This window comes from Ctenopharyngodon idella, chromosome 19, assembly GCF_019924925.1.
Source record: "Ctenopharyngodon idella isolate HZGC_01 chromosome 19, HZGC01, whole genome shotgun sequence".
Classification (NCBI taxonomy): domain Eukaryota; kingdom Metazoa; phylum Chordata; class Actinopteri; order Cypriniformes; family Xenocyprididae; genus Ctenopharyngodon; species Ctenopharyngodon idella.
The window spans coordinates 28,911,769-28,927,322 of record NC_067238.1 but is presented as its reverse complement, the minus strand read 5'-3'; the positions used below and the strand labels follow the sequence as shown (position 1 = coordinate 28,927,322).

General features: G+C 37.0%; 1 protein-coding gene across 5 annotated transcripts in view; it reads right to left on the bottom strand.

The window, feature by feature from the left end:
* LOC127501261 (cytoplasmic dynein 1 intermediate chain 1) overlaps positions 1-15,554 on the bottom strand; it is an 83,472-nt gene that overhangs the window by 29,290 nt on the left and 38,628 nt on the right. For 4 of the 5 annotated variants that reach the window (XM_051873185.1, XM_051873186.1, XM_051873187.1 and 1 more), the window contains 3 exons: positions 14,236-14,398; positions 13,002-13,101; positions 12,366-12,491 (listed from right to left, as the gene is read on the bottom strand). In XM_051873185.1, coding sequence (XP_051729145.1) covers positions 12,366-12,491; positions 13,002-13,101; positions 14,236-14,398 — 389 coding nt within the window. The remainder of the gene's footprint in view (positions 1-12,365; positions 12,492-13,001; positions 13,102-14,235; positions 14,399-15,554) is intronic. The other variant, XM_051873189.1, reaches the window with a different exon arrangement.

Sequence of the window (15,554 nt, the reverse complement as noted above, 5' to 3'; positions counted from 1 at the left end):
GATTAATGATCAGTCAGTCCTGAATACTAACACAGAGACAGGGGAACATTGCTGCTTAAATACACGGCTATTTCAATCAGAGCCACAAGCCGACCTCTGAACCAAGTCTCTTTCTCTCTCTCTCCTATAGTCATGTGTCAGGGACACGCTCCCCAGACCAGCGCTTCATTACTGGGCTAATGAACATGAGCTGGGGTCACCACAACAAGAGGGTAATAACTCCACTATGAAGCCATTAATCAGAGACTTAATGAAGTATCGTAACCTGAAACTTCAGCTCAGGAGAGCAGTCCAGCCAACAGCCAATCACAGCCTTCTCTGGCCTCTCCGCACACCGCAGGCCTTTTTTTTTATCAGACTCGTCTGCTGTATCATCACTGTGTCCTACAGCAACCTCTATCTGTCCGTTTTCTGTTCCTAAAGATGCTGAATCTATAGCATAACAGATTAATTTTCTGATTAGTATCTGATTAGATTTTTACAAAACTTTACTGTCTGGACAGCAGCCAGTGTGACCTGCTCCCAGCAGGGTTATTATCATTAACTAAAACTGAAACTATAAAAACTTTTTTTCTGTTAATTGAAATAAAGCTGAAATAAAATAAAAAATAAATATAAGTTGAAAATCTTAAACTAAATGAAAATTGGAAATGTTGCCGGCAATAAACTAAATTAAAGGTGCAGTATGTAGGATTTCTGTCCGCTAGAGGCCTATTCAAAACAAAGGCGTAGCTTGATGACACCAAGTTTGAGCGCGGAATCTTGGGACATATGTGGTCTTCACCTTAACGGACGGTGCAAAAGAATAGGGATAGGACTCGGGAAGAAATCATGTTCATGGATGCGATTATTAACGTTAATGTAGTATGAAGCAGAGCAGGACAGAGTGTTGTGGGAGCTGAACGAGGCCGCTGGAGTGATTGCGCCGCGAGCAGCGGAACTTTTATTATGCCACAGTCGCCGGCGCCGCTTCCGCTTTTCCAGTCATGAGTATGAGGTAACGCATCTCTGTTTATCATATTAGATACATTTGAGTGTGCTGAAAACGTTACTCTGTGCGTTTGCTCAGCGGCTGTTATGAGACATAATCACAAAATAATTAAATTTAAAACAAATGTAATTAATGTCTCATTTGAAGTCCTAACCATACCAAACTAACATTGGATGTTTGTAAACCAAGCATGAGAAAAAAAAAATGTATATATATATATATAAACACTAAGGTAAATATAAACTATATAAAAGGAAATTAAGGCAAAAAATGGAGGCATTCATAATGTATGAGTTTCATTCAAAAAAAAAAAAAAAAAAAAATCACAAACTTAAATTCTGTAGGTCCAAAGTTGGACCTTTCAAAAAAGGTCAAAGAGGTCAAACCCCAAAATGGGTTCAAACACAAAATAGTTTGAAATTTGAGCACTGGATGACAATGCCTGGCTATGGTAACGCTGTAGTCGTCGCCTCACTCTATAAAGTTCAATGCATTGGACAATACTGACACAATGTGAACGGGCCTGTAATGATGAATAACATGTCATAGGGCAATCTCAGTTTATAAAACATCAGATGTATACTTCCCTCATTACCGTGACCACATAAATCCAGAGAGACCTTTTGCTCCATAACGAAGCGCAGAGAAATATGACAAGTATTTGAACTCTCTTTAAAGTCATAATCTAAACATGGCAAAGGCGCAAGACGCTGAGAGGAAAATGGATGAAAAGGCTGTATATTCACACCATATGGAGAGCGTAAGTTAAGATCTGTCGATCTTCAACGCATGGATCCTGAAACTACCTCCTCAGTTTTACAGGAAGCCCATAAACACTCGAGCACCGTGCTCCACATGAAAGCTTTTGCTGCTGGAATTAGCTCACTTTGTCCCAATACAATCGTTGGCTGTGATCTTTTCAGTAGTTTTCAGTTCTGTATTAGAACTATTTCGCCAATGCAGTCATTTCACTGACTAATTTAATTGAGAATATTTCTCATTACAAGCTCAGCTTGACATCTAACAACCCGAAGCTCTGATGAAAGTCAAATAGAAAAGTAAAATGCAAGTGAAAACACAATCCCACACCTTCCTGCAGCTTAATGGGTTTCACTGGGATATAATAATATCAATGGGAATGGTTCAGAATGGGATAATCCACAGGACTAACCCCGTGAGGAGAGATGGCATGAGGAACACTCCCTCCTTTGTTGCCCCCTTTTTTTGCGGGCCGAAAGGGAAAAGAGGGGAAAAAAAAGTTGGAGCCATTTGTCAGGGAGCAGATGACTGTGTAACAGACAGTACATTCACTGCCGCCTTCTCCTGAAGCACCACAATCATGTGGTTCTCAGCAAAGCTTATCAGCTCCAGATGCACTCCTCTGTCTTCCACCAGCATCCTTCACTCCCTACCTCTTTTTTTTCCCAAACGGCACCCCACGGATTTTGTCACTCTGCGGTTACTGGCACAGGCCTTGTAATACCATATCTCCGTTTCAGAGAACAATGGAGGAGAAGCCAGTGAAAGCGAGTAGCTCGATCTCTCCCTCTTTTACCTTAGGACAAGAGGAAAGAACGGCCGTGCCCCAGTCAATGTGAATGAACAGCATTCTTAGCATGGTCAAAAATGGATTTCAGTTTCATTTGTTTTGGAAGTGCACTTATAAAAGTGAATTTGTTCCTCCTCAAAATACATAAATCAGATTTATTATATTCAATTTGAACAGCTAAAACATATGTTTCTGTTCCAATTCAAGGTTTACTAAAGATCATTTGTTTTTTCGTTCTAAAACATCAACAATTTAGTCAACGTTCTCTCAAATTCAGCTTGCGCCACAACCTTATATCATTCCACCTTCTCTTTTGGCCTACAGTTACTGCTACTACATAATTTCACAACTGTCTAGTCAGTGGATTGGTTAAAGGGGTGGTTGATTATGATTTCACTTTTTTAACTCAAACAAAAGTTAGTGTGTAATGTTGCTGTTAGAGCATAAACAATGTCTGCAAAGTTAAAACACTCAAAAAAGTTCAATACAAAGGGAAATATTTTCTTTTGAAGAATTCGCTGGACTACAACAAACGGCTGGTAGGGACTACAATGAGCTTCTTCCCAGGTTAGTGACATCACTAACCATAAAATTTATATAAACCCCGCCCCCGGGAACACGCAACAAAGGCAGTGACGCCATGTTGGGCTGCTTTAGAGAAGAGGAAGAGTTGTTGTAGTAGAGTGTTGTTGCTGTCATTTTACTCCGGACTGCTTCACAAACGAGGGTCAATTCAACACTGGTTTTGCGCATAAGATTTAACATGACGGCACATGCTAGTTGATGAGATGAATCACTTCACAGCAACTACATAAATTTATCCACTAACCATTCAGAAACGTCCAGTTTCATTCTAAAAGTTGTAACTTCTTTCTGAGTCTCTCCATCAGTGTCGACTCTGGTTTGAACAATGTAAGGCTAAACACAGTTACTGACAATCATCATTTTGGCTGCGTGAGATTCTCCAGCTTTGTTGTTGTTGAGCAACCGAAGCGCTGTGTTTTTGCTCACACCCAAACAGGGGCAAATTTAACAAGCTATAATAAATGATCTGTGGGGTATTTTGAGCTGAAACTTCACAGACACATTCTGGGGACACCAGAGACTTATAATACATCTTGTAAAAGGGGCATTATAGGTCCCCTTTAAACGACTAGTCTACTGGTTGGTTACAGTATAACTAGTCCTCAGTCAGACACAACTTGAACCTGAACAGATTTTAAAACACTAGGCTTCGTACACTTGCCGACTTTGTAAAGGGTTGGAGAAAAAAATATATGCATCATACTCTAAATGACTGAGTAACACACACAACCAGCCTTTTTTCCGAACTCTTGCAGAAACATGCGACTCTTTACTAGGAGACGCATAACAAATGAAAACAATGTGTTCTAAAATCAGCTCAAAATATCAAACATGTTTGATATCCTCTGACCTCAGAATCATAGTCTGAAGCTAAAAAAAAGTGGCCATCATACACAATGAGGTTTTCTGTGAAATCGATCAACTCCGACTGACCAAAATCTGCAGACTAACTCTGACTTTTGGCAAATAGCATTTGGATATTGGACTAGATGGACTATTTTGTCAGAACTTCTAAATTCAAAATGAGTGTGAAACACATAACAGCTTAAAGGTACGTTCACACCAAGAACAATAACAATAAAGATAAATATAATGATACAATACCTATATTAATGTCCACCATATTGTTCCGTTTATACTAAGCACATCCTCTAATTATGTCGTCTGCAAATCTGTGCCATTATCATTATAGTTGTGGTGTGGACTGTGCTATTATATTTAGAATGATTTTTAAAACTATATCTTTATCTTTATAGTTATCGTTCTTGGTGTGAAAGGCCTTAAGATGTTTTGATGATTTGAAAAGTCACTCAAAAGAGAGTTATATCAGTACGCACTGTTTCTGAATTCACTGAAACACATCGATTGTAGTCTTGAGATTTCTTCTAGGAAGAACACGTCACAATATCCCTCATTTAAATAATTCCCGCCCAAGGAATACGCAAAAAAAGGGGTGCAAGGCCTGGTTAAGTTGCGTTAGTAGTGTGTAGAAAGTAGCGGTTATGGTGAGGGGCGTGACAAGCTCAGAGCAGTTGACCAATCACAACACACTGATCCAGCCAACCAATCAGAGCACATTGTGCTTTTCAGAAGGAGGGGCTTCATAGAGACAGAGCGTTACTGACAGACTAGGAAGAGAGGAACTGCAACAATGTAAAAACAATGTGGTTTTGAACATTCAAGAGTGAAAACCTATTCTAGTAGAGCACAAAAACAAAATCTAAGTCTTTGAAAAAGGGCATAATAGGTCCTCTTTAAAAGAGATTAAAGACGCAACTTTTCTGAAGTACAGTATTCTAATTAAAGCACTACTGATAAAAGCACATAAAAAACAAAAAAAAAGAAATAAACTAGTCAACCATCATGATCCATCCCTATCTGCAGTAATACTTATATGAGAATACAAGAGTAGGCAGTAAAACCGTAGCGGACTGGAGGTCTCTGCTCTTCCTGTCTCAAAAGCTGTGAGTGGTTTTGAAGCCTTTCTACACTCAGCTTTATGAGCACATGCAACTTCATCCACCAGCATTATGCCGAGCGGGCATCTCTCCAAGCTCCTGCGAACACATCTTCCTCTGTGCCAGTGAGCCTCAGGCATCCAGCAGGGGTTCACACAGAGTCATCCTGGGTAAAATATATAAACCATATCAATAAAATACAGGCGATGCAGATGAGGGCTGACAGTATCGGTGAGCAGGTTTTTTTGGGTGTGCTCTTGATGTGGCGAGAGGCAGCCCACTTTAGAAGGTCATGTGATGTTACTGGCAAGCTGGGCCTGCTGTGATGATGGGCCCGAAAGAACAGCAGAGAGCAGGGAGCCAAGATCACGCCAAACAGAGCCCAAAACAAACCAAAACCACCTCAGAAATATTCCACAACTGTCTGAACAGGAGTGGCCTTCTGTCACCATCCAAAGCCAGAGAAACTGTGAAATGAAGGAGGAGAGGATGAAGACAAACATAAGAGAGACAGAAGCTGTGCTTCAAAAGCTAGTGTGCTGTCTTTGTAGGCTGCATTTTAAAGTGTTTTCCAGACGTGAAGTTTTAAAATGTACACTACCGTTGAAAAGTTTGGGGTCAGGATGATTTATTAAAAAATAATAATAATAATAATAATAATAATAATAAAAAAAAATACTTTTTATTCAGCAAGGATGCATTATATTGATCAAAAGTGACAGTAAATATGTTTACAATTATTATAAAAGCATTCTATTTTAAATAAATGCTGTTCTTTTGAACTTTCGACTTATCATAGAGTCAAGAAAAGATATATTATGGTTTCTAAAAACAGCACAACTGTTTACAACATTTATAATAATAAATGTTTCTTGAGAAGCAAATCAGTGTATTAGTATGAATTATGAAGGATCGTGTGACACTGAAGACTGGAGTAATGATGCTGAAAATTCAACTTTGAAATAAAAAAAAAAAAATGTAATAGAAAACAGTTATTTTAAATTGTAATCCAAAATAAAAGTTTGTGTTTAGATAATATATGTGTGTACTGTGTATATGTTTTATGTATATATAAATACACACAAATGCATGTATATATTTAAAAATATATTCTATTTATATATAAAACATTTATATGTAAAATAAATTATTTTTAAATTATATATATATATATATATATATATATATATATACACATATATTATGTAAAAGCAAACTTTTATTTTGGATGTGCTTAATCGCGATTAATCGTTTTACGGCACTAAATTGTAATAATATTTTTACATTATTTTAGATCAAATAAATGGAGCTTTGGTGGAAATAAATAGAAACTTAAAATATTATGTTAAATTTATTACATAAATTAAGTTGATTTGACAAAAGAAAAAAGTTGTATATAAATACACATATTTTACTCAACAGATAAAAATACTGCTAAAATAATAAAAAGTGATCCTAAAAATAAAAATCTGCAATATTTTAACATATCTGTGTGTACTATGTATTTTTATGCTTCTTAACTAATCACTTTGTTTGCTAAAGGCAAACTCCAATGAAATCAATTGCCTCCCATCATGTATGTGTACTACCTATGTAGTATGCTCACTTATGAGATTCCATTACAATTAGGATGCTGCCTAAGTAGGCAACGAGGCAGCTCACTAGGTTTTTGAACAGAGCTAGAGTGTGAGAAGACGCATAAGGAGAGAGAGATGGAGGGAGAGATGTGGCAAAAAGAGGTAAAGTTGGAACTGCAAAAAGAGAAATTGAGGGAAAAGCGGGAGACAGCGGCGCTGGAGGGGGGGTTTCTGAAGTATCCAGCACATGAAAGTTGCGGCTGTGGGTAAATCTGGAAAAACGACTGCAAAACTGCTGAACTCCGCCGTACGGCCTGCCAAAAGTGAGGGAAGCCGCAAAGGGAGAATAGGAGGGGAGAAGAAGAGAGGAGAGGAGCGTGTGGGGGATGAGTATATGGCTCTTGCATGCGTGTACCTCAGAGGGAATAAGATCAGTGTGGTTTGGAGAGGTTAAGCGGCAGAACATGCTCGCACATTAAGAGCCATCAGATTCCCGGTCTAGTGAGAGGGGAGCTCCGCCGTTTAGAACAGAGCCCAGAGCGAAAAACAATATCTCGGCAAATTGGCCCAACCTCTTTCATCCTCAGCCAACGGCCAAATGTTTGGAGATCCTTTGCTTCTCTCTCCATTTCTCTCCTCATGATGAAAAAAGGATGCTCGAACCTCAGGCCACACTGAAGGAAAGCTGTGAAATGCCATTGTGTGTTGTTCATTTTGTATTTTTATATATATTTTTATATATATGTCCCATCTTTTCTTTAGCGACTGAGCCGCAGAGAACAGAAGGACAGAGTGAGGAAGGTCAAAGTGAGTCTTGATTTATGTACCATACATTTTAGTGTCTCGTATACTTTTTTAAAATCATTAAATCCAATGTGTTCTGTTGTGAGAACCATTAGATATGTTAGATAAATTACATAAAACTGACCTAGCATGACAAGCAGACAGTGTTATATACATCAAATGTTTGTAACCATCATCCCTGTTACCTTCTTCCTAATACAAAGCATTATGACACCCATAAAAAAAAAAAAAAAAAAAAACATAATTTGAAGCCTTTCTACAGCATTCTGCTGACACAACAAATAAATAACCTTATTCCATTTTCTCAATTTTTACACATATTGTAGTGCTGAATGCATTTGTCAAGCAAAACCATTCAACACTGTTACACGAATTTATTGTAAGAAAAATGATCAAATATTTTTCTTTAATGTATTGGAAATAACTACAAACCAATATTTGGTCTCAAACTTCCCCACTTCATTTAAGTTCAATTTGCAACCATTAAGCATTTTGGGTACTTAGTTTTGATGTTTATTTACTGTTTATTTCTAAAAAAAAAAAAAATGACAAAATCACATAATTCAGGATTGAAACTTTCTTTAGACATTTGCAAACCACAGCTTGCAAACCACATTTAAAATGAATAGAAAATAAACAACAAATATAATATTTATTTTGACCTCCTAAGGTTTATAATGAATTGCTGCGTTCAGGCCATGTTGTAATTACCGGAACAACTCATGACCTTCGTCCTCGGAATTATGTGTTTCTATGGTGACACTATCAACTCCAAAATGAATCTGTACACAGCAGTCATGTGGTACAAATAGGAGCTCTCAGTAAATTACGAATTTACAAGTTGTAATTACGAGTTCTACAAAGACGTGAATGCTTTTCACAAGTCGGAATCTCATAATTACGGTAACACACATAATATTTCCTGAAGGCTACTTATTTTTGCTGACTATTTGCTATTTCTTTTAAAGTTTCAGGGCTGATTATGTTTTATAAAAAAAGTGCCAAATTAAAAAATTATATCTAGAAAACTTTTGTTATGATCCCCATCATACTCTCTCAGAATGGCCACAGAAATTTTACAAAGCATTTCTAAACCAGTGGCCAAAAACCAGTCTGTAAGCCCTCAGCATTATCAGTATTGGGTGTAATTAATTACTAAGTAATCTAATTACTGTAATTTAATTACCTTTCCCTTGAAAAAGTAAGGGATTACTTTTAATTTTTCTGTAATTTAATTAGTTACTTCTGATATAATTGCATTAAGCACTGTTTAGACTATAGAACAATTCTATATAAAACAATAGTGGATTTAATGTTAAAATGTTTTTAATGTAACCTTCTCCACACTTTGGTCAGTTCAAGAATAATTTATGCAATTGTATATTGTTTATTTGAAAGAATCAAAAGTGCAGTTTCGTGTCTATCCTCATATTGAACATTGATTGTAAATGTACAACCTTTGACAGCGTTTTATGATTTAGCCTCAATTATCGCCCCTCAAGAACAGTTGCAGTGCTTTACAACTAGAGCTAAATTATCTTTTCATTGCGTCTAAACCAACATGTTTATTAGATCCAATACCCACTAAAACTACTGAAAGAGTTGTTACCTGTTGCAGAAGAGCCTCTTCTCAATATTATTAACTCGTCTTTATCAAGACCGTTCAAGCTGGCAGTTATTAAGTCTCTCATTAAGAAACCACAATTAGATCAAAATTAATTAGCAAATTACAGACCCATTTCAAATGTCTAAAATACTATAAAATGTTGTGTCAGCTTAATTGTGCTCCTTCTTGCAAAAAAAAATCTCAGTCAGGATTCAGGCCTCATTATAGCACAGAAACTGCGCTTGTTAAAATTACAAATGAGTTACTTTTAGCTTCTGACCAAGGCTGTATCTCAATACTAGTTTTACTTGATATCAGTGCTGCGTTCAACACTAGTATAGATGATAAAATACTCTTAGACCGACTACAAAATTACACTGGTATTCAGGGACAGGCATTAAGGTGGTTTAGATCGTACCTATCCGACCGTTACCATTTTGTTTATTTAAACAGGGAAAAATCGAAGATAACGTCAGTAAATTATGGAGTACCTCAAGGATCTGTGTTAGGCCCTCTGCTATTTTCAATATGTAAGCTGCCACTTGGTAATATTATAAGAAAACATGGAATTAGCTTCCACTGCTATGCCTCAATTTTATATTCCATCATGACCAGATGAAATCTCTAAAATATCCAAGCTGGTAGAGTATGTTAAAGAGATAAAATATTGGATGACCAGTAAATTTCTTCTATTAAATTCAGATAAGACTGAGGTATTACTTATTGGAGCAAAAACCTGTATACAGAATATCATAGAATACAATTTACATTTAGAAGGATGTATTGTTACTTCATCCTCTAAGGTTAAAGACATGGGTGTTATATTAGACAGCAACTTGTCTTTCGAAAATCTAAATTTTATATTAAAATGAAAAGTCTGCTCTTTATGAACGTGTCAATATGGCATGCTTCGGTTGTAACTGTGTGTAAACGAGCATGTGTACGTGTATCCGTCTATGTGCATGTGAGAGGTGCTGGGCATTGGAAAAGCAGCACATGCACGAGCAGTCCATGTGGGTGGGCAAACATATGCGGCTGGTAGGATTAGGAAGTGGTAAGCCACATCTTTTTATTACAGAAATGTCTCTCTAATATCTCTCCCTCGCACCAGGCTGTCGCCTCCCAGACTTGCTTACTTGGTCGTCTCTCTGAAAAGACTCTCAACCCAGAGTCTTTTATAATTAGCGTCAAAACCGACACCAGATATGTTTTACACACAAACCTCAGGATTTTTTTGGCCTGACCCAAGCGGACACACACCGTAATAAGGTGTTCTGTTCCGCTGCGGTACTCCAAGGCCAGCATGCACCTTTAATTAAATATCACCTTACACTCATTTAAATCCATGTCGTCATCTGAAGTGGTACGCTCCATTAGACCTCCCTTTTATTGAAGCTACCACTTCCTTTATCATGGCTTTCCAATTAGGTCGTTTTGGTATAAATTTATTGTGAAGTGCTTAGAATACTATGTGTATATTCTAGTGAGCTGCTTACTGCACAGTATGCGCTACATGCTGCCTGCAATTTTTTTAATCGTATGCAATATATAGCATGCAGTATGCAACGATAAACACAACAATAAATATATTTTTAACTCAGCGAATAATAAAATCTATAAAATAAATTGTAATTTTCCATTTTAATCTAAATTTGTGTAAAATGTCTTAACTTTGTGTAGTATAAGTAAAAAAAAAAAAAATTAAAAGGTGTTATTAATATGTCTGTTCAGTCGGTATACTACGTGAATCAAGTCAAAGTGCATATATTGTACATTCTGAAAATTCAAAAAAATGAGGTTATTTCAAGGGGTCTAGGTTTTGTTGGTTAGCATCGCCCTGTTAGCCCCTTCTGGTAGATGCTCTTATGGGTCCAGAAAACATCTTTCTCCATTGAGTCATTCAAAAGTTTGTTCAATCAACCATTCACTCAATCAATCGTTCAACCGTTCTACTAACCGTTCAAACGCTCAACCAACCGTTCAACCAACTGTTCAACCAACCACCCAACCTTTCAACCAACCAACCCACCCACCGTTCAACCAACCGTTCAATCAACCAACCCACCGTTCAACCAACCAACCAACTGCTCAACCAACCAACTAACCGTTCAACCAACCAACCAACCAACCAACCAACCCACCGTTCAACCAACTAACCAACTGTTTAACCAACCAACTAACCGTTCAACCAACCGTTCAATCAACCAACCCACCGTTCAACCAACCAACCAACTGCTCAACCAACCAACTAACCGTTCAACCAACCAACCAACCAACCAACCAACCAACCAACCAACCCACCGTTCAACCAACCAACCAACCAACCAACCAACCCACCGTTCAACCAACCAACCAACCAACCAACCAACCCACCGTTCAACCAACCAACCAACTGTTTAACCAACCAACTAACCGTTCAACCGTTCAACTAACCAACCAAGCGACAAACCAACCAACTAACCAACCAACCGACCGTTCAACCGAGCGTTCAACCAACCGACCGACCGACTGACCAACCAACCAAGACTTTAGTCTGTTTAGTAACATTGTGTTTTGGTTCTGTTTTCCCTGTTCTGGTTTGCCGGAGTTCCCTGTGCTAGTTAGTCTCCATGGTTGTTAATTTAGTACCACACCTGTTCTGTTTTCATTGATTACTCCCTTGTGTATATATAAACCTTCAGTTTTTTGTCTGGTATCGTTTGCATTTATGTTGATGTGGTTGTGTTTCTTAGTGATTCTCCTGCATGTTCTTTATTACCATACATTGTGAAATAAAGATTTTCTTTTTATTCTCCAATGTTGTGTGCTCATTACAACCACTCTAGCATGACAATTATGCTGAGCAATGCTAAAAAAACAGTACAAATGGTATGGTAATAGTATGCTGTTTTGTTTTTTGCACTAACCTTAAAGGCACAGCTCAATAAAAAAAAAAAATTCTGTCATTTACTCACACTCATATTTAACAAGATATTTTAAGAAAATGAGTTTTTTTTTTTTTTTTTTTTTTTTCATACAATGGAAGTCAATGTTCACCAAAACTGTTTAATTACCAACATTCTTCCAAATATCTTCTTTTGAGATTTTCAGAAGAACTCTTCTGAGTTCTGCAGAAGAAAGAAATTCATACTGTTTTGAAATGACATGGCGGTGGGTAAATGATCACAGAATTTTCATTTTTGGGTGAACTATCCCTTTGACACTTTCCTGCACAAGTTCCAGTCCTTTAATATTCTGTGTGACGTGATTTTTGGAGGGTACGAGTGTAAAGTCATGCTGTGTTAAGGGTTTTCACCTGGCAGTGGTAGATGTACTCTGGTGTGGTCTTCTTGAATTTCATATTCCACACCAAAGCCACACCATCTGGCTCATGAGGAGCGTCTTCATTGTTGTTGTAGGAGGCCACCAAGAGCTCAGGGTACTGGAAATATGAAAAGAAGATAGCGAGGGCAAAGGAAAGATGGGTAACACTTTACAATAAGGTTCATTAGTTAACTACATTAGTTAACATGAACTAATAATGAACTGCACTAACACAGCATTTCTTAATCTTTGTTAATGTTAATTTTATCATTTACTAATACATTATTAAAATCTTGTTAACATTAGTTAATGCACTGTGAACTAACATGAACAAATAATGAACAAATGTATTTTCATTAACTAACGTTAGCGAAGATTAGTAAATACAGTAACAAATGTATTGCTCATGGTTAGTTCATGTTAGTTAATACATTAACTAATGTTTAACTAATGAACCTTATTGTAAAGTGTTACCGAAAGATGTGTGTGTGTGTGTGTGAGAGAGAGAGAACAGAGAAGAAGATGAGAATGAAAAAGCTGACTGAGAGACAGAGCAAGGGAAGATTCTCCCTTTTAAATGAACAGGTGTTGACATAGAGGGAAAGGTCAGAGAGGGAGGTCAGTCTACCTGAGGGGACCAGTCCAGACAGGTGATGACCCGATGCTTTGACCAGTGCTCATCATAGAACAGGCGACTGAGAGAGAGACTGGAGCCGCCCTGCAGATCTCTGAGAGGGGGAGAAACTCGGGTTTTAATACACACTTAACCATATTTAATAGTATTTAAACCATTATATATGTATGTATGTGTGTGTGTGTGTATATGTGTGTGTGTGTGTGTATGTATATATATATATATATATATATATATATATAAAGTTTGTTTGGGGTCGGTAAGAATTTTAATGTTTTTGAAAGAAGTATCTTATGCCCACTAAGGCTGCATTTATTGGAAGAAAAATACAGTAAAAACAGTAATATTGTGAAATATTGTTTTTACTTGCTTATATAAATATCTATATATATATATCTATAATATCTATCTATCTATCTATATATATATATATATATATAAATGGTGCATCAAAATACTTTTAATATATTATTGTTTTATCTATTTATATAAAATATTATACAAATGTAAAATAAAGAAATGAAAAGAAAAAAAAGGTCATAAAAATAACTGTTTATAATACCCATACAGAAGAGCAAAATGAGAGCTTGTTAATAGATGACATCATTATGCAAGAATTTCTTTGAAGAACAATGTGCGCAGACACACACCCACACCCACACACACACACACACACACACGTTTAGCTCATTGAAGACATACTATAGTCTTCTATTGTTTTCATATTAGCCTGATTATAAATACTACAAACTCACACTAACCCTACCTAATTTTGCTATATTTATCTCACTGAGTTCAGAAATTTTTTTTTTTTAAATGCACTAAAATGTGATCATTTCAACAGGCTTTTTATGACTGATCAAAACACTGGAGAAGCCTACACATCCATTGCTTAAAAAAATATTTATTATGTAAATATTAAATTTGCATAATATGCAAATCTGACTGCATCCAGATGATTTGAGCAGTTTATATTGTGTAACTACATTTTGGGTTTTGGTTCCATTTTGTGTAGATTAATTTGAAAGTCATCACTTTCTCACATTAATTACATTTCACAACAATCAAATTTGTTTTAATATAACCATTAGTAATGCAATCATTTATTATTTAAGATTGCTGTTAAATGAAATTCTTAATATAGCAATAAAATTATATAATATAATAAAAATTTGTTTATAAAAAATACCTAGAAATCATGTTTGTGTGTTACGCAGCACTTTCTCACCCCTCTTTATCCTCCAGGTCTCGTCCGCTGTAGTCGAAGAAGATGTTGGAGTCCTCAGCTAAAGCTCTCTCCATCACACGAATACTGCGGTCAAAGAAGATGAGGAACTCCTCCGAGTGCAGAACCTGCTGTTTCTCTTCCTCCGTCAGCTCCCGCGGGTGGCCTGATACACACGCGAGACAAAACACAACAAAATTAAGATGTAAACACAGCTGCCGAGTAAATAAACACAGAACAGGCCGTATGTTTTAATACACAAACACACAAAAGCACATGTCACAGCCGCAACGATGGGCTACATGTTTATACCTACTACTTACATACAATAACACTAACAAACGGATCTAACCACAGACAAAATCATGGCCGTACAGCATAACGATGAGCAGTAACTGTACAAACTGAACCTAAACAAACTCGCCCGCATTCTTTTTCCTGACTCCCAACAAGCTTTGAAGGTAGTTAAGCCAATTAGAAGGGAGATATGGGCGTAAAAAAACAACAAACAAACATCTAAATGAATAAGCAAATACACACACAGCTCTTAGTACATCTTTCCATAATGACAACACGCCCAGTTTTTCTCCTCCTTTTTTGATGTTATTGCGTTTCTCCATTTTCTCCCAGACTATTAGGGGCCCATTCCTTTGATCCGAGCCCACTTGATTTGCGTGCCTTTTTTGATGACTCATAAGGAAGACAAAAGCGTGATCAAAGTCAGCGTGGAGTCAAAGCCCTCGTGTGCTTTCACAGTCTGCCTCTGTCCGGCCTCCCTCTAGTTATTTACCCTGTACACTTGCACAAAGAATGCACTCTCCACTCGCTTTGAAGTCCACTTGCTGGGGTCTAGTGACATTAAAGTTCGATCAGGCCTGACCCAGAATGCCGCGGCCCGATAAGCCCAGCCCCCGGCCAGCGAGAATGCCATCTGATACGGCTGCGGGGTCACACGCGAGTGGCTACTCAACGCTCTGCTGATCCTGTTTGGTGACTTTGGGAATTTGACGTGTGGGAGGCCCAAACACGAAATAGTAATATCAGCACAGGTAGGAACAAAAGTGATTTGTACAGTAGTGGAAATGTTTGCATCATAGTTAGAGCTGCACAATTCTGGATAACATGAAAATCGCAATTTTTTTGTTTAAAATCACGATTCTAAACAGACAGCTAAACAAAATAACGTAATTTACTAGAGGTTCTGACAACCTCCATTTAAAAATGTTTCATTAATTTAAATTATTTTTTTTAATGGTTTTGAATGAATGATTCAATGACTCACTCATAAAGACTTCACTTGTTTCATTACTGGATAAATCAGC